The 23,965-nt window shown below is 48.3% G+C and overlaps 1 protein-coding gene and 1 long non-coding RNA gene across 2 annotated transcripts in view; both read left to right on the top strand.

Moving 5' to 3' along the window:
• LOC128062006 (uncharacterized) overlaps positions 1-11,572 on the top strand; it is a 58,547-nt gene extending 46,975 nt beyond the window's left edge. Inside the window, exons 2-4 of the long non-coding RNA XR_008200791.1 lie at positions 1,625-1,704; positions 10,977-11,064; positions 11,558-11,572. This is a non-coding gene — a long non-coding RNA (uncharacterized LOC128062006). The remainder of the gene's footprint in view (positions 1-1,624; positions 1,705-10,976; positions 11,065-11,557) is intronic.
• Positions 11,573-12,977: 1,405 nt separating this feature from the next.
• The window catches only part of WSCD2 (WSC domain containing 2), a 55,486-nt gene continuing 44,498 nt past the window's right edge, over positions 12,978-23,965 (top strand). The window contains exons 1-2 of the mRNA XM_052654900.1: positions 12,978-13,356; positions 17,219-17,230. Of these exons, the coding sequence (XP_052510860.1) occupies positions 12,978-13,356; positions 17,219-17,230 (391 nt within the window). The remainder of the gene's footprint in view (positions 13,357-17,218; positions 17,231-23,965) is intronic.

Below are 23,965 nucleotides of genomic sequence, written 5' to 3'. Positions count from 1 at the left end.
GCACGCACACACACAGAAACTAAAGCAAAAATTCACACAATCCTGCTCCTTACTGCACCTGAGTGGTGGTAATTCACTCAGTTCGCTCCCTTCCATCCCATCCCACCCCTCCCCTCCCTCCTTCCCGGCAGTTCTCTGCCACCCCCTGGAGGTCCGCCCCTCTGGGTAAACATTCTGCCCAGAAGGAGCAGAGCCATCTATTTTCTCCCCCAGACAATTAGCAGCCTATTAAGGACCTCTATGCAAATACGCACTAATTGACCCACCACACAGCAGCTCCTGGAGGGAGAAGGATGACTCCAGATGGCTTGATGATAGGGATTTGGGGCCTTTCTTTCAAAGTCCCTCTTGGTGAAGAAAGTGATCTGGGCTCAGAGGAGAGCTGCCAGCCGCCTGACAGGGAAGCCCAGTGGACTGGGCGACGCTTCATCAAACCACTGGAAAAGGGGAACTGTCATTTCTTATATATACATATGTATGTATTACTAGGTTGTTTGTTTACTGACCGTGCTGGGCTCAGTAGTTGTGGCTCCTGGGCTTAGCCGTCCTGTGGCACGTGGCATCCTCCAGATCAGGGGACAAACCTGAGTCTTGCATCGGCAGAGGGTTCTTTGCCACTGAGCCACCAGGGGCGCCCAGAACAGCCATTTCATCACGACCTTTATCTCCCCGCCACACCCTTGTCCCTTCCTGCAACTCTTTCCCTTCTCCCCACCTCAGAGTTTAGACGGTTCGCTGACAGCTACTCCAATGGGTCCATGCCTTTTCAAGCATGTGATTACCTCCCCTTAAAAAACAAAAATTGACTTTGCTTTTTAGAGAAGTTTTACTCTCACAGCAAAATTGGGCAGAAAGTTGGGAGCTTTCCCATGTATCCCCTGCCCCCCGCCTCAGATGGCCTCCTGCACCATCGACATCCCCCAGAAGAGTGGGACCTTGGTTATAATTGATTAACCTGCATTGACACATTGTGTTTTCCCAAAGTCGATAGTTTGCCTTAGGGTTCATTACTGGTGTTGTACACTCCGTAGATTTTGGCAAATTGTAATGTGTATCTACCATTGTAGTGGGCTTCCCTGGTGGCTCGGATGGTAAAGAATCTGCCAGCAATGCAGGACACCCGAGCTTGATCCCTGGGTTGGGAAGATTCCCTGGAGAAGGGCATGGCAACCACTCCAGTATTCCTGCTTGGAGAATCCCAGGGACAGAGGAGCCTGGCGGGCTATAGTCCATGGGATCGCAAAAGAGTCGGACATGGCTGAGCGACTAAAATTTACTTACTTACACGTACCATTGTAGCATCATACAGAAAAGAGTCCTCACCCTAAAAATCGTCAGGTCCCCTATGCATCCATCCCCTCCTAACCCCTGGCGACCACTGATCTTTTTGCTGTCTCCACAGTTCTGCTTTTCCAGAATGTCGTATATTGATAGTTGGAATCGCACAGCGTGTAGCCGTTTCAGACTGCCTTCTTCCACTTAGGAATATACATTGAAGTTTCCTTCATGTCTTGTCATGGCTTGATAGCTCATTTCCTTTTAACACTGAATATTATTCCATTGTCTGGATGTACCACAGTTTATTTATCATTCACCTACTGAAGCACCTCTTGGTTGCTTGCAGGATTTGTCAGTTGCGAGCAACGCTGCTATAAGCCTTCCTGTGCAGGCTTCTGTGTGGGCATCAGTTCTGGACTCCTTTGGGTAAGTACCAAGGAGCATGATTGCTGGAGCATCTGGCTAGACTGTGTCTAGTTTTTGTGTAGTGTATCTTTGAAGACTAACTGTAACTAACTCTTACCGAGTCCCCTTGGTTAAGAGTGCATGTTCTGAGGCCAGAGAGCCTTTGTTTGAGCCCTGCTCCACCATTCCTTAGCTGTGTGACCTTGCATAGGTGACTTAACCTCTCTGAACCTCAGCTGTCTCATCTGCAAAATGAGGCTAACACATGAGATCTTTCATATAGGATTGTTGGAAGGATCAAACAAGCTGATATATAGAACAGTGCCTTGCACATGCATGTGTGCCTGTGTGCTAAGTCGCTCCAGTCAAGTCCGACTCTGTGACGTAGGAGGCGCTCAATGAGTATTAGCACATGTGGTTACTGGAGCGCTATGTATTTTATTTATTTATTTACTTTCGGCTGTGCTGGGTCTTCGATGCTGCATGCAGGCTTTCTCTAGTTGTGGCGAGCGGGGAGAGGAGGGGCTACTCTCTAGTTGCAGAGTGCAGGCTTCTCGTTGCAGTGGCTTCTTTTGTTGTGGAGCACAGGCTCTAGGGCACACAGGCTTCAGAAGTTTCAGCTCTCAGGGTCTAGAGGGCTGGCTCGGTAGTTGTGGCTCACAGGCTTAGCTGCATCGCGGCATGTGGGATCTTCCTGGACCAGGATCAAACCGGCGTCCCCTGCATTTCAAGGCAGATTCTCAACCACTGAACCACTGGGGAAGCCCTGCTATGTCTTTTAAACACGTTAGCTTCTTTCACCCTTATACTTTCCTAATAAGGCAGAGGGGATCGTTCCTATTTTACAGATGAGGAAACTGAGTCTCACACCACTTGTTGAGATCACACAGCCACCCCGTGGCTGAGGCAGGTTCAAGCCAGAAACATCTGACAACTAGATCTTACCCCAGATCTGACACCATTCCTCACATTTCTCACTAAGGCTCAGCCCGATTCCCTGTCACAAGCGACGATGGCCATAAAGTTTGCCTGTGGAGCAAGAGATGCCGGAGTCATTAGCTGGGGAAACAAAATTTTAATATTTATTCATAATGGGCACCATATGTTCCCTCTGATTTTTTTATTTAATTACATCATGGCAGATGGCTGGGTGTTAAAGGCCATTAAGCTAATGGCACTTTGCCTTCTCATTTATTTTCTCGAGTTTTGGGAAAGATGAATGAAAGGAGACGTCGATGGCGAGCTGTGAGCTCTGGGCAGTGGTGGGTGAGTCTCTGTCCTGGAAACCGAGGGAGTGAAGAGTCGGGGTTCTGGAGACTCTTCCTGGGAGGGGTGAGGATGCAAGAGGCAGCACAAGCTGTGTACACATGCTCAAATATGCAGAATCTTGGATGAAAGCAATCTCGTGTTTTTGGACCCAGGAAGTAAATCTGTGTATACAGAGTGCCCATTGCAGCTTCACACAGTGGCCAGAAATCGGAGAAAAGGGTATGCACGCCCATCATGGGCACTGTGGGCTCCTTACACTCTAGCACACCCATGAGAGAGGGGAGTGTGTCCCAGAAGCGGGGTCCACACACCAGATGAGGGTGCAAAATTCTTCCCCAGGGTTAGTTGGGTGGATGGAATTCTCCATTCCTGAAGACTGTGAGTGAAAGCCACAGAACTGGGATTTATAATGGTTATTTCTCAGACTATTTCATTACCTCTTTCACCGGCCAAGTGAGTGGTCCAGGAGCAGGAAGGATGAGAACAACTTAGATTAAAGGAGTCTGGGGGTCCACCTAGCTGGAGAAGAAGTGTCTGAGGGATGTCTCCAAACTCACGAAGGATCCTTCCTTTGAGGCTGGAATTCAACTGAGAGGTGCAAAGTGTGAGAAAGAGAGTTGGCTCTCCTGGTGGTTTGCTGTGTGCGTGCCGTCACCTCATGACATTAAGACTAAGTTCTGCCCTTGAATTCATGCCCCACTTCTTGCTAGCTGAATGCATGGACAAGCTACTTAATCTCTGTGAGCCTTAGCTTGCCCATCTGTAAGATGGGTGTAGTCGTGCCCACACTTCACATTCATGAGAGGTCATGTATTGCTTTCTAGGAATCTGGGTGAAGATCTACATTCAGGAGGTTTAGCATAGCACTACTTATGTACAAGGAAGAAAAATGAAATATTTTACACATCTAACAATAAGGAAAAGATTGGACAAGTCAGGGTGTATTCCAAGTAAAGGATACCATGGGTAAGTAGTTTATTTAGGTGAAGAGCACGCTAGTCCTTTTCCTTCCCTGGTGAAAGTTGCTCAGTCATGTCTGACTCTTTTCGACCCCATGGACTCTACAGTCTGTGAAATTCTCCAGGCCAGAACACTGGAGTGGGTAGCCTTTCCCTTCATCCAGGGGATCGTCCCAACCCAGGGATCAAACCCAGGTCTCCGGCGTTGCAGGCAGATTCTTTACCAGCTGAGCCACACCCTGAGTGGGGGAGAGAAACAGGGAAGGGAAAACACCAAGGCAAGGTGGTGCATCAGTCAGCTACCACTGAGTGCACCTGAGGCTGGGGAAGCTCAGGGAGTCTGTGCAAAGACAGCCAGACTTATTCCATCAGTGGGGCGAGGAGCTGGGCATTTACACACCGACTCCCATCCGTCATCGACTGAGTCTGCTTCCAAATGGCACTTGACAGCCAATTCCATAGGTAGGGCACAGACCTCCTCTATTACAGATTTACCAGACTGGCAGAAACAAAAAGGGTGAGAGCATTAAGTGTTGATGGGATTTGTAGCCGTAGGCATGCTCATCGTACATTACTGGGGAAGGTGGGGTGGGGGGATTGTCACTACAGCCATTTTAGAGAACAGATCATCATTTCCTGGGATAGTCATAAGATGCTCTCACAGGAGGACCCAGGAGTTGTACTCCTAAATATATACACACCCTGCGTTATCAGAGATAACAAAGAAACAAAGATAATAGTGTTTGCAGCGACTAGGAAGGGCATTCCGTTCTGCCCAAGCCATATGAGCTGAGACTTGATGATGAGGAAGCCCTGTGAAGGAAGATGAGATCCTTGTAACAGGGCAGTGACAGGCAAAACCACACATATTCTCTGTAAGTCATAATAAGAGGTATCACTGACACTTGCATATATAAGTTCAGCTCAATATTTAGTCCTTACACCAGTGCTATGAGATAAGTCCTGCTATTCCCCCCTTTTTATAGACAGGGAAACTGAGACATACAGGGGTTAATAACCACCTCAAACTGTTCTAGGGAGGATCAGGTGGTTCAATGGAAATAAGATGCTCGACACAGTGCCTATGTATTTCAGTTCAGTTCAGTTCAGTCGCTCAGTCGTGTTCGACGCTTTGCGGCCCCATGGACTGCAGCACACCAGGCCTCTCTGTCCATCACCAGCTCCTGGAGTTTACTCAAACTCATGTCCATTGAATCAGTGATGCCATCCAACCATCTCATCCTCTGTCATCCCCTTCTCCTCCTGCCTTCAATCTTTGCCAGCATCAGGGTCTTTTTCAATGAGGCAGCTCTTCACATCAGGTGGCCAAAGTACTGGAGTTTCAGCTTCAACATTAGTCCTTCCAATGGATATTCAGGACTGGTCTCCTTTAGGATGGACTGGCTGTATCTCCTTGCAGTCCAAGGGACTCTCAAGAGTCTTCTCCAACACCACAGTTCAAAAGCATCAATTCTTCTGCACTCAGCTTTCTTCATAGGCCAACTCTCACATCCATACATGACCACTGGAAACACCATAGCCTTGACTAGACAGACCTTTGTTGCCAAAGTAATGTCTCTGCTCTTTAATATGCTGTCTAGGTTGGTCATAACTTTCCTTCAAAGGAGTAAGCGTCTTTTAATTTTATGGCTGCAGTCACCATCTGCAGTGATTTTGGAGCCCAAAATTATAAAGTCTCTCACTGTTTCCACTGTTTCCCCATCTATTTCCCATGAAGTGATGGGAACAGATGCCCTGATCTTCGTTTTCTGAATGTTGAGCTGTAAGTCAACTTTTCCACTCTCCTCTTTCACTTTCATCAAGAGGCTCTACAGTTCTTCTTCGATTTCTGCCATAACGGTGGTGCCATCTGCATACCTGAGATTATTGATATTTCTCCTGGCAATCTTGATTCCAGCTTGTGCTTCATCCAGACCAGTGTTATATACTCTGCATAGAAGTTAAATAAGCAGGGTGACAGTATACAGCCTTGACGCACTCCTTTTCCTATTTGGAACCAGTCTGTTGGTCCATGTCCAGTTCTAACTGTTGCTTCCTGACCTGCATACAGATTTCTCAAGAGGCACATCAGGTGGTCTGGTATGCCCATCTCTTTCAGAATTTTCCACAGTTTGTTGTGGTCCACACAGTCAAAGCCTTTGGCATAGTCAATAAAGCAGAAGTATATGTTTTTTTGGAACTCTCTTGCTTTTTCAATGATCCAGCGGATGTTGGCAATTTGATCTCTGGTTCCTCTGCCTTTTCTAAAACCAGCTTGAACATTTGGAAGTTCACGATTCACGTATTGCTGAAGCCTGGCTTGGAGAATTTTGAGCATCATTTTACTAACATGTAAGATGAGTGCAATTGTGCAGTAGTTTGAGCATTCTTTGGCATTGCCTTTCTTAGGGATTGGAATGAAAACGGACCTTTTCCAGTCCTGTGGCCACTGCTGAGTTTTCCTGGCTGGCATATTGAGTGCAACACTTTCACAGCATCATCTTTTAGGATTTGAAATAGCTCATTCAACTGGAATTCCTGTATATTTGGTATTAGCAAATGCCAGTGGTTTCTGATATTGTTACTATTTAGCCAAGACCAAAAGGTAACCACTGACCTGGGCTCCCAGTTTCTTGGAGGTCCCCAGGTGGATCTCCTACCCAGAACCATGAAGAAGTTGAACTTTCGTAAACCTGATTCCTCAGCATCTTTTTCCTGGCAAGTTTGGATGGTCAGGGAATCAGCTGGTGTCTGGGCTTGTGCCCTGAGGTCAAGTTCAGGGAGCTGTGGAAAGAGAACCAGGCCCCTGCCGAGCCTTATGGGCTTCCAGCCAGACATACCTGCTCCCCAGAATCTGGAGTGGGAAGCGCAACAGCCCCACCAGGGAGGGAGCCGTGGGACAAGCTGTACCTCCTGTTTTCCCTTCCCTCAGGGCAGCTCTGCCCTGCCCATCATATTCTTGGCAGCTCAGCACCCGAGGTTCATTCTGGTGCTAAAAATAGGCTGTGTTTAGACACTCTGGGGCTCCGGCTGGAAACACGAACTGCAGTGACCAAACACTGTCATTCCTGCAAAGAGGGCCTCTCGGCCTCCCTGTCACGGCAACTCATGCCAACCCAGGGAGGGAGGCAGGGTAGGGGGTTTGTGCCACTTTCAGCAGATGGGAAAACTGATGCTCAGAGCAGGTCTCACGTGAAATGCAAAGGGATGAAGCTGTGATAGCCAGCTTTTAAGGAACACCATCTCTGCTCCTGTGGGTGATCTCATCAAGTCCTCCCCAAGACCCTGTGAGGGAGACTTCTAGGGGCTACCCACTTTGCTGAGAGAAAACAGCAGCTCAGAGAGGTGAAGACACCTGTCGAGTCTTGTTAATGCGATTCTGGCTTCCAGCTTGTAATGAACAACCGGAAACAGACGGGAAGGGGCAGCTGGAGGCCAAGGCGTGCCCCCAGCCCAGGGTGGGACATACATAAGCTACAGAGTCCGGGACACCAATCACACCTACTTTGCAGGTTGCCAGGAGGGAGGAGTTGGTTAGAGGTTTGTAAAACCTTCAAACAGTGTTCAGCCAGTGGCAGTTAGCTCCATTCCCCAGTTCTGTCTGGAGAGACACAGACAAAGAGAGATGGAGAGAGACGTGGAAAGAAAGAGAGAGAAGGGAGAGGAAGGATGATGGGTGGACAAGAGTGGCAGACGTTTCCCTGGGCGGGGTGGGATAGGCTCAGCGGGGGCCCCTGTACCCTAGGACCACCTGCAGCTGAGAAGCGCAGGATGCTGCTGCAGGGGGCCCTGCATTTGCAACTCCCTCCGGCTGTCACTTGGGGATTTGGCTCATGGCAGGGACCCATGGTGGAGGTTCAAGTTCTCTGATTCTTCTCACTATTTTCTGCACCAGTGTTCCCTGGGGACTTACCGGCCTCCAGAGGACGGGGCTGACATAGGGAGAGCACACACAGGGTCCCAGTGAGCAGACCTGCCCCTCCCCCATGCCCATGGGGCTCGGATTCCAGGGCGTTCTCCTTCCAGGTGCCCTCCTCCACCTCCCAGCACTGGCAGTTTGGTGTGGGCAACTGAGTCAGCATCCGCCTTCCCCAGGAGGAGCCCCCTTCCTCAGAATCCACGCCCCCGCTTTCCCCAATCCCAAGTCCGGCACCACCATTGCCTCAGTCTCTCTGTTCCCTGCCAGCTTCTAATGAGCTCATTATCTTCTTAAAACCCATTTGGCACCCACTTAGAGAAAAGATGTGTTGAAATGTAAAAGAACGGGAAAGGAACAACAAAAAAGAACTAGACCCAGAAACGTCCTCAGAGAGACAGAGAGCCACAGGGGACACCACAGCGGAAATCTTTGCTGTCTCCTTACCCGCGGCAGATGTAGGGCTTGCTGGCAGCAAGGGGCTCTGAAGGCAGCTCACGTGTGCTCACGGGAGGGGAGGGGCTGAGGGCTTTTCTTGAGCACCCACTATGTGCCAGATGCACAGAGTACAATTTTTTTTTAATTGGGGTATATTTGCTTTGCAATGCTGTGTTGGTTTTCTGGTATACAATGAAGTGAATCGGTTATATGTGTACATATACCCCCTCCCTCTTGGACTTCCCTCCCACCCTACACCCCCATCCCACCCATCGAGGTCACCACGGAGCACCAAGCTGAGCCCCCTGTGCTCTTCCTAGTTTTTAATGCAATCCTCCAAGCAATCTATTTAGGGGGGGGGGTGTCAAGCTTCTTATGTCCGCTTCACAGGTCAGGAGCCTCGGTCACTGAGAAGAGGTGTCTTACCCCAGCCACACAGGTGGTGGATGGAAGAGGCGGGATTTGAGCCCAGGTCCTTCTGCCTGCAGAGTCCATGCTCTTCCTGCATGCCTCTGGAAGGGCTGGTGTCCCCCCCACCGCCTATTCCCATGAGGGCTGCTGGTCTTTCTTCATCCAGGCCCAGCTGCGGAAATCTCTGCCATGTGCGTGATTTACATGGAATACCAGGGGACACCCCTCACTGCCCAGAGGTTTTTAAGCTGATAAGAGGCTGGTCTTTCCAAAGTGTCGGTGTGACCATGAAACTTCAGTTAGAGCATAGTCCAGACAGACTTCTGAGCTTGGCATTCAAGGCTCCGCAGGGTCTGACTCCAACCCACCACTTCACTGCCTGCTTACCATGCCCTAAGCTCCTCTATTGGCTCAGAAGGTAAAGCATCTACCTGCAATTCGGGAGACCCAGGTTCGATCCCTGGGTCGGGAAGATCCCCTGCAGAAGGCCATGGCAACCCATTCCAGTATTCCTGTCTGGAGAATCCCATGCACAGAGGAGCCTGGTGGGCTATATACAGTCCTTGGGGTCGCAAAGAGTCAGACACGACTGAGCAACTTGACTTCACTCAGTAAGCCCCTCAGCTGCCTCCACCCCAGTGCCCTGCCCTGGGTATGTGCTGTTCCTCCTCTCTAAAGTGTCCTTCTGCTGTTTATTCACCCAGAAAGCTGACTCTTCCTGCAAGACCTGCCAGCTTAAAGACCCCTTCCAGAGGGAAGCCCTCTCTGATTCCCCTCAGGGCAGCTTCAGACCCTCACTTCTCAGGGCTCCCACATTCCGGGGCCTCTTACCCTAGGGTGCATAAACCCCTTGACATCGTAAGCCAATATCTAGGAACTTTTGTGCAAGTGCTCGTCTCTGGGCATATGCCTGTAATTTTTTTTTTTTTTAACCATATTCTCAAAGGAATACAAGACTAGAATAGATGTGTGGTTAGGGACACAAGCTGTGAAATCAGATGAGCCCAGGTTCACAAGCCAGCTGCCATGTACCAGCTGTGTGGCCCTGGAAAAGTTACTTTATCATCCTGTGCCTCATTCCTCTCCGCTTTGAAATGGATCTAAATCTGCCTCGTTGGATTGATATGACGATTAAATCAGAGCATTATGCTTGTAGAGCGGTATCTGGCATATAATAAGTGCTTGATGAACATTAGCTGTTAATATTAATTTCTGTTCTATATCTTATACATACAGCTACTGTGGGATATATCTTTGTCTCTCTGCCTGGAAAATTCCATGGACAGAGGTTGGGCTGCAGTCCATGGTGTTGAGAAGAGTCGGACACAACTGATTTCGACTTCACTTCCGCTTTTCACTTTCATGCATTGGAGAAGGAAATGGCAACCCACTCCAGTGTTCTTGCCTGGAGAATCACAGGGATGCGGGAGCCTGGTGGGCTGCTGTCTATGGGGTTGCACAGAGTTGGACATGACTGAAGTGACTTAGCAGCAGCAGCAGCAGCTCTAGTATACTGATTTGATGTGGTGATCATTTAAATTGCTCTCTCTCTCAGTAAACTCTGAATTCTTTGAAAGCAGCAACTCTGAATTTTTTTTTCCAAATTATTTATTTCCGCATTCCAAGCACATGCATGGTAGGCAAGTAAGACATGTTGCTAAATGAATGGAGGAATGGGCGGATGAATGGGTGGGTGGAGAGCTGGGTGAATGAGTGGGCTGCTCCAATTCAGATGAATAGATAGATGAATGAATGGGTGATGGATGGATGGGTGGATGGATTAATGAACAGATGAATGATGAATGGATGGAGGGGTAGGGGAATTGATGGATAGATTAAAGAATGAATGATGGATGGGTGAATAGACTGTGACTTAATGGATGGATGGATGGGTAGGTGGACTGCTGCATAGATTAAAGAATGATGGATGGATGAACAGAGAGTTTGACCCCACAAGAGCATGCGTTTGGGGCTGTCTTGTTCATTGAATAGTTCCAAGTGCTTACAACGATAGCTAGCGCATGTAGGTGCTCAGCGCTTAATTCCTGAATGAATAGGATGGCATATGGAGGAACACTGGACTCTACCTTGAACTGCAGTTAAACTCTCATGCTGCTGTCTGGATTTGGTAGGGGCTGTCACCATTCAAGTCACCCATTGGCTGGCTGACACTTGAATCCTTTGCAGCGGCCAAGATTGTCATGAGGCCCCCTGCTGGTGGTGATATGAAACCACATAAGGCAAATGGAGTTCGTTTTTCTTTTTTTCCATTTTCTAATTTACAATCTATTTTCTTCCAGACTGCTGATCCTGAGTGTTTACTGAAAAAACCGTGGTTGTCAAACCTTTGTGCTCGTGATCATCACCTAAGAGCACCTGGTTACACCTGTAGGTTTCCTCCTCAACCAGAAATTCCGATTGGAGAGATTAGGAATCTTCATGGATAGCCAGGCTCCCAGGGGATGCTGAATCAGATGCTCCTCGGACCACACTCTGAGGGGCCCTCATAGAATGAGCCACCACTGGCCACTGGGGGCAGGTGGAGACAGGCTGCTGCTTCGGGGGCTGTCTCGGAACTCCCAAGGGATGCCCTGACCATGTGGGAGAAAGAGTCAAAAAGTGGGGGTTCGGAGCTGTGCTTTGGTGTTAGGACCATCCTAGCTTCCAATCCCACCTCCACCACTCACCAGCTGTGTATTCTCAGTTTCCTCATTTGTAAAATGGGAAATAGTCACTTCCCATGGGAACATGGGGAAGAGTAATACACATAGAAGGCTCAGTACAAAGCAGAGCGTGCCAAGTGCAACAAATACTGAGTGAATGCATATGTTGCTAAATAATTCTGCTTTCCTTCCTTCTCCTTTTCCTCCTTGGACAGAAGAGAGGGACTCTGGATTTGAACTCTTCCATTACAATGTGATCCTGGTGAGAGAAGGAACTGTGTCTCTTGGGTTCACAGCTTTATTTCCAGCACCTAGAACAGAGCCTAGAGGAGGGCATGGCAACCCACTCCAGTATTCCTGCCTGAAAAATCCCGTGGACAGAGGAGCCTGGTGAGCGTCAGTCTACATGGGGTCCCAAAGAGTCGGACAGACTGAAGCGAATTTGCACACATGCAGGACGTGCCTGCTACGCATCAGGTCTTCTATAAATATGTGTTTGGGGGGGAAAGATGGACAAATTTGATCTAGTTCAGTATCAGCCACGTCCAGCAGACAGTCTGGCAAAGACCTAGGAAGTACATTTGGACTTAAAGTAACCCCCATGAGTCAGCATATATTTGACAAACATGCAGACATATTGGGCTTAAGAAGGCCTTCCCCCATGGCTCAGCAGTAAAGAATCCGCCTGCAATGCAGGAGATGCAAGAGGTGCAGGTTCGATCCCTGGGTTGGGAAGATCCCTTGGAGAAGGGAATGGCAACCCACTCCAGTATTCGTGCATGAAAGATCCCCTGGACAGAGGAGCCTGGTGGGCTACAGTCCACGGGGTCACAAAGAGTCAGACATGACTGAGCACTGAGCAGTGGGGCTTAAGGACCTGAGCTTGTCTGAGATAAAGCTTGTCCCGAGACGAGGACCAGTAGGGGTCACTTTTACCCAGCACTGCTGGGTTCTTTGGGCCACTGGTTTCCTCCCTCTCTGGACTCTGCATTGCCCCCTCCCCTGAGAATGTTCAAGAAAGCTTCACGTTCTGGCCTCTGCCAGGAGGTTTCTTATGTCTGGACCTGTGCTCTTTTGCAGGTGGCAGCCCTGAGCCCTAATGCTTCACCAGATGAAAGGCAGCCCGCTTGTGTTTCCACCAGGCGGACAGACCGAGCTTGGTCCCCAGCTGGGGAAGAGGCCCTCTGTGCATTAACCCAGCTCTAAGAGGCCTGAGCAACGGAGAAGGGGCAAGAAGTGAACTCCAGCTGCCTGTAAACCCTCACAACATCCTCCTCCCATTGCTATTTTCCAAGTTCTTTGGGAATTCTGAGGCAGAGAACAAGATGTAGGAAAATGGGACCAACTCCTGAGTGCCCTGAACCTCAGCACCGCTTTCATGGCCCAAAGAAGCTCACCTTGACCTCGGGAGGGCTGCTGAACCCTGTCCTCTCTTCTCTTGGCGTCAGCCAAGCATTGGACTTGCCCTCCTGCCCTGGACTTGGCAGTCACCTTCACAGCGGGATTAAGACTGAAGACCCCCAGGGGCTCCATCCCTAAGGGAAGATTGAGGAACAAAGCCCTCCTCCATTCTCTCCCTGGACCACACCCCCCAACCCCCAGCTGAGCCCCAGCGATCCAGTCCGGAATGATCCCACTATGGCCAAGCTCTGGTTCAAATTCCAGCGGTACTTCCGCAGGAAGCCTGTGCGTTTCTTTACCTTCCTGGTGCTCTACCTGACGGCTGGGAGCCTTGTGTTCCTTCACTCTGGTTTTGTGGGTCAGCCTGCCGTCTCCCAGAACCAGGCCAACCCCGCTGTGGGGGTCCCAGTGGAGGGCGCTGAGCTGACCTTCCTGGGTGACTTAAATCTGGGCAGAGGTTTCCGGGACACAGGTGAAGTCTCAAGCATCGCCCGCAGGTACGGACCCTGGCTCAAGGGCAAGGACGGGAATGAGAGAGCCAAGCTAGGGGACTACGGGGGAGCCTGGAGCCGGGCCCTCAAGGGGAGGGTCGTCCGGGAGAAGGAGGAGGAGCGAGGTAAGAGGGGTGAGCCTCTGGGCTGGAAGGTGGCCGCGGACAAGGGAGGGGGATGATGATACTCATGATATTATGGTAACAGCTGCCAGCGTTCAGTGTTGCCTAGGAACCAGCCATCATATATGCAGGAGGTTTCGCAGAGGAGAAAACTGAAGCTCAGAGACATTAGGTAGCTTGCCCAGGGTCACACAGCTTATAAACATCCATGCTTAGAGCTGAACCCTGAATCTGTCAGAGGTCAACATCTGACCCTCCCATGCCTTTATAGCCCTTGTTACATGCACCTGAAAATCAAAACCCTGAGCATCTGTTGAGCACTTACTAAGGGCCAGGTACTTTTCCAAGCACTTGACAGGCATCAAATTACAGCCACAACTCCATGTGATAGGAGCTATTATTACCATTTTAAAGATGAGGAAACTGAGGCCCCGGGAGGCTAAGGTCACACAGCTAGCTAGTGGCAGAGCTTCTGTTCCCTGCAGTGTGCCTCTCCGTCCGCTTAGCTGGATCGCTTGGTGAGGGCGCTTAGAGGACTTCGTTTCATTGCATTTTCTTAGCCTGTCACATTCAAATTGGGCTTTTCTTCCTAAGTACCTGACCTCACTTGATTTTCACTACACTCCATGGTCTTAAGGAATGTGATCCTATGCCCAGTTAACACACATGGAAACAGGCTTGGAGAAGTGCAAACTTTCCCCAAGGCCACATAGCTGGTCAGTGACAAGTTCAAAGCAGACACATCTGGCCTGGATGCTGGCTCTATGACTACTTCCCAGGGTCAACCGATGTCCCCTCATCGGAGCAGCGTTCTGGGGAGGACCCCACAACTCCTGCAATTCATGAGATTAACACGAATGGACATTTCCAGAATCTCAGCCAGATGGTTTGGGAGGATATACCACCAATCAGGACAGAAGGAAACCCTCCCCAACCCTTGTGTTCCCTGCCACACGTCACACTTCCGCTGTGATTCAACTTGTGGAAAAACCCCTTCTGCCCCCGTGGAAGGAAGCAGGGCTATTGGACGGGACTTGTCCTGGGGAGCATGTTTCCCTGCTTCAGTCCCAACCTGCGTCTGGCTCAGGAGCCATCAAGAAGACCCCATCATCTTACCCTCAGGAATTTCCTAGAATTCCACTTCCTTAAAAACTTCACAGGGCAGTGAAGGAGAAGGTGAGAGGCAGCAGAATGGCTTAGGGGACTTGGATTCATAGTCCAGCTCCACTCCAACCAGTCACGTAGTCCAAGCAAGTGGCTTGACCTTTTCATGCCTCAGTTTTGTCATCTGTAAAATGGGAACAATGGCCTCCTTCCTGCCAGGCTTCTCCTGAGAGTTTGATGAGACATGATTATGGAAACACCTAGCATGATGCCTGCACAGAGTAGAGTCTGAGGGGTGATCAGGAAGGTCTTGCGGATCCACCTGGGTAAGGGACCCCATCTTGTAGGCAGAGCTGAGGTGTGAGGTGCTACCCTGATGGAGAAATTCCCTCACTGCCTTCTCCAATCACCAAGCTTCATCTCATCCCAGCCACTCCAAACTCTTTCTGCTACTTTGCAAGCCCCATCAAACTTATGATAAATTCCAGAGCCCCCAGCATGACCCACCATGTTGTAACACTTGGTATTACATGTTGTAACATTAATGTGTAACACTTCCCACCCACTTCACCACACATCTCTCTCCACTTTGCTCCTTGCTACTCATTAAACACATCAATCCCGATCCTACCTCAGGATCTCTTTATAGTTAGTCCCTTCCATCTGGGATGCCCTTCCCTATATCTTTGCATGGCCCCCTTCCTCCCTTCCATCAGGTCTCCAGTCAAACCGTGCCATCCCGTAGAGGTCTTCCTGGAATGCCCTAAAGTAGCCCCATTTTGTGCCTGGTCAGGACCACATTCCCCAATTCTATTTTTGTCACAGTACGTATCACCATCTGAAAGTATCTTGCTTTTATTTGCTTCCTTAGATTTTTAATTCCTGAAATTTTCTTTGCTTGTTCTATTTTTGGCTGCTCTCGGTCTTGGCTGCTGCACGGGCTTTCTCTAGTTGAGAAAAGCAGGGGCTCGTCTCTAGTTCCACAGGCTAATCATTCCAGTGGCTTCTCTTGTTGTGGAACACAGGCTCTGGGCATGCGGGCTTCAGTAGTTGCAGCAGGCAGACTCAATAGTTGTGCTACACAGGCTGAGTTGCCCCACGGCATGTGAGATCTTCCTGGACCAGGGATCGAACCAGTGTCCCCGGCATTGCAAGGTGGATTCTTAACCTCTGGATCCCCAGGGAAGCACTTTGCTTCCTTATAGTCTATCTCTGCTGCTAGACTGTCAGCTCCATGAAGGCAGAGACAGTACCTGTCCTGATTGCTTCGTTCTACCAGCACCTTGGACAGCACCAGAAACAAAGCTGGTGCTCAGTGCCTCCTGGCTGTATAAACGAGTCGTTGGATGGACAGATGAAAGAATGACCAGCCTGCTGCCTGGCCACAGCTCTGCTCTTCCTCCCGGTCTCAGCTTAGTTCACCTCCAGAAAATTGTCCTGACCCCCCTCCAGGCTTGATCAAATGTTCCTTCTCTGTGCTCCCTGTCATGGCTGGCCCTTACATGAACGGTAATTTCCTGTGTTTGTTGAGGTCCTCTAATAGAATATGATTCCCTAATGGCATGATTGATACATCCAGCAACAACAGAAACACCACCCCCATTTATTATGAGGATGAAATACCACCACCACCGTTACAAGCAATTATTACCATTCCTTGAGCACCTACTTTATGCCAGCCACTGTTCTATTTGCTTTTCATATGTTATTTGAATGAAATGATATATTTAAAATGCTTATCAGATCTCCTGATTTATAATAATAGGTCACTTAACAGTTGCTGCCACTAATATTAATAGTAGTAGAAATAGTGGCTAAATATATATTGAATGGTTATTATAGGCTAGACCGTCATTGCCTTATGTAATCATCACAACAACTCAACAAGTTAAAGACTATTATTATCCTATTTTACAAATGCAAAAAATAAAAACTCAGAAGAAGTCAGTTACCCCAGGTTACCCAGGTGTTGAGTAGAGGAACTGAGGTTTGAAGCAAGATTCATTTAATTCCAAAGCTTGTGAGCCTTCTTCTGTACCATGCTACCCCACCCCTTGCTTCTGGAAATCTTAGATATTTTATAAAGTATAAAGAGAGACAGAAGAGAAAATAAAGAAGCCTGGAGCGCAGAGCTCTCAGCAGGCAGCTTTGAAATCAGGCAGTCTTATTAAGAAAACACAAATTCAGACTGTCCTTGATTAACTTATTCAGAGTTCGGCAAGGAATGACAACATATTAGATTAATGCTAATAAAAATGAGACGCTTCCTTGACTTGATGCTAAACACATTTGGTTTTTATCTAAAGTTGGCAAGGGCTCTGCTTGATGCAACGATGCAAGACTCAAGCTGTAAAGGACTCGGAGCCCATCATGGGACAGGAAGGGAGGGTGGAGCTGCTCCCAGGCTGGGCTGGGGTTGGTCAGGAAGTCTGACTTCCTGGGTGGAGCTGGCACCTGCAACATGCCAGTCACCTTGCTAGGCTTTCAAGATCCTGCGCTCTGAGCAGCCACATGAGGGTTCAAATCCCAGTTCTGCGGTGGCTTGTGAAGCTCTGGGCAGGTCACCTCAGTTTCCTTTGGGAGGTAAAAGATACTGAACATCAGATGTCTGTTGTGATGATTATAGAAGATAAATCGATGGCATGCTCTCTAAAGGCCAGGCACTGTTCTAAACACTTTGCAGCTGGTACATCCCATAGTCTTCTTGGCAGCCCAGTTAAGTAGACACTGTCATTAACTCCCCCTTCCAGGGAGGAAACAGAAGCACAGAGAGGTTAGGTAACCTGCCCGAGGTTAACCAGCAGGAGGAGAGGTTAAATCAATATTTGAACCTGGGAGGTTTGGATCTTACACTTGAACCCTAAGCACTATGTCGTCTCAGTTCTCAGTGCACAGAGAGTGTTCAGCACAGACCCTGGAACCCAGTAAGCACTTAGTGCATGCTGGCTATTATTAATAATATTGTAATCCTGTAGGAGAGAACAGAGGCGATGTGACTTGCCTTAGGTGACCCCGTTGTCGGGAGCACAGCCAGGAACCGACTCCAGCTTGATTTCAAAGTCTGTGCTGTTTCTGTTTCCCCCACCCCAGATTACAGAGGGTGTTGGGCTGGGCTTGAAGAAGGACACAAGAGATTTAGTCAGCATTTTTGGAAGTGACCGCAGGGCTCCCACTTCCCACCTCCTCCAGCAAAAGATGCAATCTCTGCAGGTTATGGAGGGTCAGCTCTGGGTCAGACTGTGTGCTCATGCTCAGCCTTATGTCTGTAGGAAGTATTAAACTCTTTTTCATAGGTGAAGAAACGGAGGCTCAGAGAGGTTAAAGGACTTGTCCCATGATGCACAGTTGCCAAGCAGCAGAGGAGACTCCTACCCAACTCTTTTTACATCCAAAGCTCTTCTTCTTTTAAAAAAAAATAATAATTTTATTTATTTGTTTTTGGTTGTGCTGGGTCTTTGCTGCTGCATGCCCTTTGCTCTAGTTGCAGCTAGCGGGAGCGACTCTCTAGCAAGGGTGCCCGGGCTTCTTGTTGCAAAGCACGGGCTCTGGGACGAGCAGGCTTCAACGGTGCAGGCTTTGTGGTGAGCACACTTAGCTGCTCTGAGGCATGTGCGGTCTTCCCAGATCAGGAATCAAACCATGTCTCCTGCATTGGCAGGTGGATTCTTTACCACTGAGCCACGAGTTCAGTTCAGTTCAGTTCAGTTCAGTCGCTCAGTCGTGTTCAACTGTTTGTGACCCCATGGACTGCAGCACACCAGGCCTCCCTGTCTATCACCAACTCCCGGAGTTTACTCAAACTCATGTCCATAGAGTCGGTGATGCCATCCAACCATCTCATCCTCTGTCATCCCCTTCTCCTCCTGCCTTCAATCTTTCCCAGCATCAGAGCTTTTCAAATGAGTCAGCTCTTCACATCAGATGGCCAAAGTATTGGAGTTTCAGCTTCAGCATCAGTTCTCCCAATGAATATTCAGGACTGATTTCCTTTAGGATGGACAGGTTGGATCTCCTTGTAGTCCAAGGGACTCTCAAGGGTCTTCTCCAACACCACAGTTCAAAAGCATCAATTCTTCGGTTCTCAGCTTTCCACAGTCCAACTCTCACATCCATACATGACCGCTGGGAAAACCATAGCCTTGACTAGACGGACCTTAGTCGGCAAAGTAATGTCTCTGCTTTTGAATATGCTATCTAGGTTGGTCATAGCTTTTCTTCCAAGGAGCAAATGTCTTTTAAATTCATGGCTTCAGTCACCACCTGCAGTGATTTTGGAGCCCCCCAAAATAAAGTCTGTCACTGTTTCCATTGTTTCCCCATCTATTTCCCATGAAGTGATGGGACCAGATGCCATGATCTTCATTTTCTGAATGTTGAGCTTTAAGCCAAGTTTTCACTCTCCTCTTTCACTTTCATCAAGAGGCTCTTTAGTTATTCTTTGCTTTCTGCTATAACCGTGTTATCATCTGCATATCTGAGGTTATTGATATTTCCCCTGGCAATCTTGATTCCAGCTTGTGCTTTATCTAGCCTGGCATTTTGCATGATGTACTCTGCATTTAAGTTAAATAAACACAGTGACAATGTACAGCCTTGACATACTTCTTTCCCGATTTGCAACCAATCTTTTATTCCATGTCCAGTTCTAACTGTTGCTTTAAAAAGATCCAGAGCCACCAGGGAAGCCCCCAAAGCTCTTATTCTTAACCACTGAGCTATGTCGTTCATTATTCAGTCACTCAGTCATGTCCGACTCTTAATAGAATCCCAACTCCATTCATTCATTCACTCTGTATTTCTTGCATGTCTGTTTGCCCTGCCCTGTGCTGGGAAGTGGAGACACAAGAATGATTCAAGCACAGTTTTGTTTTGTTTTGTTTTTTCGGCCTGAGGAATAGTCATACCCTCCAGAGGAAAGGAAGACAAGTAAACAGATGAATTATATTTTAAAACATAACTTTTTTCTTGATTATCAAAGTCACACATGCTTATCATAGAAAAATTAGAATACATAGCAAAAAGAGATAAAAGTTGAAATAGCCCAGAGGCCCACCGTCCAACAACAGTCATGATCAACACTGTTGAGGTATCACCTTTACGGTCCTGTTTCCTCCCTTATGGGTTTATTTCTAACGAATTGTTGCTCAGTCACGAAGTCGTGTCTGACTCTTTGCAATCTTATGGGCTGCAGTAGTCGAGGCTTCCCTGTCCTTCGCCATCTCACAGAGTTGAGTCGGTGATTTCTAAACACTGAAACACTGTATATATGTAGCATCATGTCATGCTTCGCCCACGATAGCACTTTTTCATTTTGTTAAAAATTCTTTCACAGTAAGCCTAAATTCTTCATAATCTGAAAAAATAATGCCCAGTACTTGGAAAATTGTTTCAAAAAGTGTTAAGGTGGGGTAAACCAGGGAACTCTGGGATCCCAAGGGAGGGATCCGGTTGGGTCATGGGGCTGTATCGTGCCTTCCTGCGGGGAGGAGATAGTTGAGCTGAGCCTGTAGGATCCTTGGGCCCTGACCAAAGTGAAAGATGCATCCCTTCTACCCCAAGGGAACCTAGATATGAGCAGGAATTCCAGGAATGGAATTTCCTGCACAAGGAAGCCCAGATAGCACTGGAGTGATCCTCCCGAAGAACAACTTTCCAAGATAGTGAAGAATCCCCAGCAGGAAAGTAACTGTTTCTCTTTTCCACAAAGAGATCAATCTTCTAGTCAATTATCTTTTCTTACAGTCAATTTTTAAAATACCCCTGTAGGGACTTTGCTGGTGGTCCAGTGGCTAAAAACTCCATGTTCCCAATGCAGGGGGGCCAGGTCCGATCCCTGGGGGGGAGAACTAGATCCCGCTGCAACTAAGAGCTAACCTGCCTCAACTTAAGGATGGTTGAGGCTGGTGGCTCAGTGGTAAAGAATCTGCCTGCCAATGCAGGAGACACGGGGTCAATCCCTGATCCGGGAAGACCCCACACGCCATGGATTAACTAAGCCCAAGTGCCACAGCTACTGAGCCTGCACCCTAGACCCTGGAAGCCACAGCTACTGAGCCCACGTGCCACAACCTCTGAAGCCCAAGCACCCTGGAGACCGTGCGTCACAGCAAGCGAAGCCAGCACGCGGCGAAGCCCAAGCACCGCACGGGAAAGAAAGCCCGCCCAACAGCGAAGACCAAGCACAGCCAAAAATAAACAAATAGACTTCTTTCCAAAAAAAAAAAAAAATGCCTTGTGTGCTGCAACTAAAGACCCAGAGTTCAGTTCAGTCACTCAGTCGTGTCCGACTCTTTGCGACCCCATGAATCGCAGCACGCCAGGCCTCCCTGTCCATCACCATCTCCCGGAGTTCACTCAGACTCACGTCCATCGAGTCCGTGATGCCATCCAGCCATCTCATCCTCGGTCGTCCCCTTCTCCTCCTGCCCCCAGTCCCTCCCAGCATCAGAGTCTTTTCCGATGAGTCAACTCTTCACATGAGGTGGTCAAAGTACTGGAGCTTCAGCTTTAGCATCATTCCTTCCAAAGAAATCCCAGGGCTGATCTCCTTCAGAATGGACTGGTTGGATCTCCTTGCCGTCCAAGGAACTCTCAAGAGTCTTCTCCAACACCACAGTTCAAAAGCATCAATTCTTCGGCGCTCAGCCTTCTTCACAGTCCAACTCTCACATCCATACATGTCCACAGGAAAAACCATAGCCTTGACTAGATGGACTTTAGTCGGCAAAGTAATGTCTCTGCTTTTGAATATGCTATCTAGGTTGGTCATAAATTTTCTTCCAAAGGGTAAGTGTCTTTTAATTTCATGGCTGCAGTCACCATCTGCAGTGATTCTGGAGCCCAAAAAAATAAAGTCTGACACTGTTTCCACTGTTTCCCCATCTATTTCCCATGAAGTGATGGGACTGGATGCCATGATCTTTGTTTTCTGAATGATGAGCTTTAAGCCAACTTTTTCGCTCTCCTCTTTCACTTTCATCAAGAGGCTTTTAGCTCCTCTTCACTTTCTGCCATAAGGGTGGTGTCATCTGCATATCTGAGGTTATTGATATTTCCCCTGGCAATCTTGATTCCAGCTTGTGTTTCTTCCAGTCCAGCGTTTCTCATGATGTACTCTGCATAGAAGTTAAATAAGCAGGGTGACAATATACAGCCTTGATGTACTCCTTTTCCTATTTGGAACCAGTCTGTTGTTCCATGTCCAGTTCTAACTGTTGCTTCCTGACCTGCATACAGATTTCTCAAGGGGCAGGTCAGGTGGTCTGGTATTCCCATCTCTTTCAGAATTTTCCACAGTTTATTGTGATCCACACAGTCAAAGGCTTTGGCATAGTCAATAAAGCAGAAATAGATGTTTTTCTGGAACTCTCTTGCTTTATCCATGATCCGGCGGATGTTGGCAATTTGATCTCTGGTTCCTCTGCCTTTTCTAAAACCAGCTTGAATGTCAGGGAGTTCACGGTTCATGTATTGCTGAAGCCTGGCTTGGAGAATTTTGAGCATTACTTTACTAGCATGTGAGATGAGTGCAATTGTGCGGTAGTTTGAGCATTCTTTGGCATTGCCTTTCTTTGGGATTGGAATGAAAACTGACCTTTTCCAGTCTTATGGCCACTGCTGAGTTTTCCAAATCTGCTGGCATATTGAGTGCAGCACTTTCACAGCATCATCTTCCAGGATTTGAAAGAGCTCAACTGGAATTCCATCACCTCCACTAGCTTTGTTCATAGTGATGCTTCTTAAGACCCACTTGACTTCACATTCCAAGATGTCTGGCTCTAGATTAGTGATCACATCATCATGATTATCTGGGTCGTGAAGCTCTTTTTTGTACAGTTCTTCTGTGTATTCTTGCCACCTCTTCTTAATACTTCTGCTTCTGTTAGGTCCATACCATTTCTGTCCTTTATCGAGCCCATCTTTGCATGAAATGTTCCCTTGGTATCTCTAATTCTCTTGAAGAGATCTCTAGTCTTCAGAGCAGCCAAATGAATATATATATTTTTAAAAATACTCCATATTTGTGTTCAAGGGCTGCTATAGCAAAGTACTATGAACTGGCACTTGAACAGGTGGCTTGAAACAACAGAGATATATTACCTTGCAGTTCAGGAGACTAAAAGTCCAACATCAAGACGGGCTCTCAAAGCCCCTAGGAGGGAGTCTCTTGCACACCTTTCCCCCAGTTCCTGGCATCAGCAGGAACCCGTGGCCTTCCTCGCAGCTGTAAAGCACCAGTCGTTGCCTCTGTCTTCATGTAGTCTCCTTGTGGCTCTGGGACTTCAGAGGGGACACCAGTCATGTTGGATGGGGACCCACCTACTCCAGTATCGCCTCACAATTAATTACATAAGAAGTGACCCTATTTCCAAAGAAGGTCACATTCTGAGGTACTGGGCTTAGAACTTCAACTGATCTTTTTTTATGAGGGGCACAGTTCAACCCAAAATACCCTTATGCTGGTTTTTGGTTTTTTTTTTCAATTTTTATTTCATTTATTTGGCTGTGTCCATGGGATCTTCACTACATCATGTGGCATCTTTGGTCTTGGCGCACTGACTCTCTAGCTGTGGCGTGGGCTCAGTGGTCGCAGCAAGCAGGAACTTGGTCGCTCCGAGGCACGTGGGATCTTATTTCCCCAACCAGAGATTGAACTTGCATCCCCTGCACTGCAAGGAGAATTCTTAACCCCTGGACCACCAGGGAACTCCTACACGCTTATGTTTTATTTCCACTTTTTAAGCAGGACCTTGAGTACGACTGCCAGCCTCCTTGCAGTGGCAGGATTAGAACCCAGATCTGGCAGACTCCGAAACTGGTCCTTGAGGGCACTGTAATACCTCCTGTCTGCAAATCTGCTCACAAACAATAAATAAGAGGAATACAAATTAGCACATGTTTAGCTATCCTCTTAACAAATTACCTTTATTGAAGAGAGCAACATTGCTTGAAAAGGAAGATTAATTGAAGCAAAAGAGGGAAAAAAAGGACAGGAAAGGGGAGAAAATAGTCAGGAAAGCTCTTTCCCAGATGCTTGTGCTCTCCTGGGCTCACTCCTCGCTGGTTTCTGCGCTTGAGATAAATAGCCAGGCTGGGACGGGACTTTGCCGTTTCAGCGATATTCGGATGGCTGCTCCGATGAGCTGATAGATTATATGAACTCAGCCATTAATTCACCCTCGAGTGGCCTGTGAATTTTGTCCCTGTTTTACATACCCAACCTCCCCCTCATCTCCGGGAAATTCTGCCACTACAGCAGAACTTGAGGAAAATCAGAAGTGGGTTGGATGGAAGCCCACCCCCTCCCACCCACCCCCCCAGCCCACCACGAGCTTATCTCTAACTGGGTGATAGAGCTCCAGTGACAGGGGCGCCGGTTGTGCTGACCACAGCCTGCACTGAAGGGTCAGGAGGGAAAGAGTCACCAGCCCTTCCTTGCACAAGGCAAGGAGGAAACAGATTCAGTATCCGTTTCCTGACCCACAGAGCTCAGCCCATCCATCAGGTC

The sequence above is a fragment of the Budorcas taxicolor genome, chromosome 17 (assembly GCF_023091745.1).
Source record: "Budorcas taxicolor isolate Tak-1 chromosome 17, Takin1.1, whole genome shotgun sequence".
NCBI classification, from domain to species: domain Eukaryota; kingdom Metazoa; phylum Chordata; class Mammalia; order Artiodactyla; family Bovidae; genus Budorcas; species Budorcas taxicolor.
Note: the sequence above shows the minus strand (reverse complement) of the source record. Positions and strands in the feature narration are given on the sequence as shown.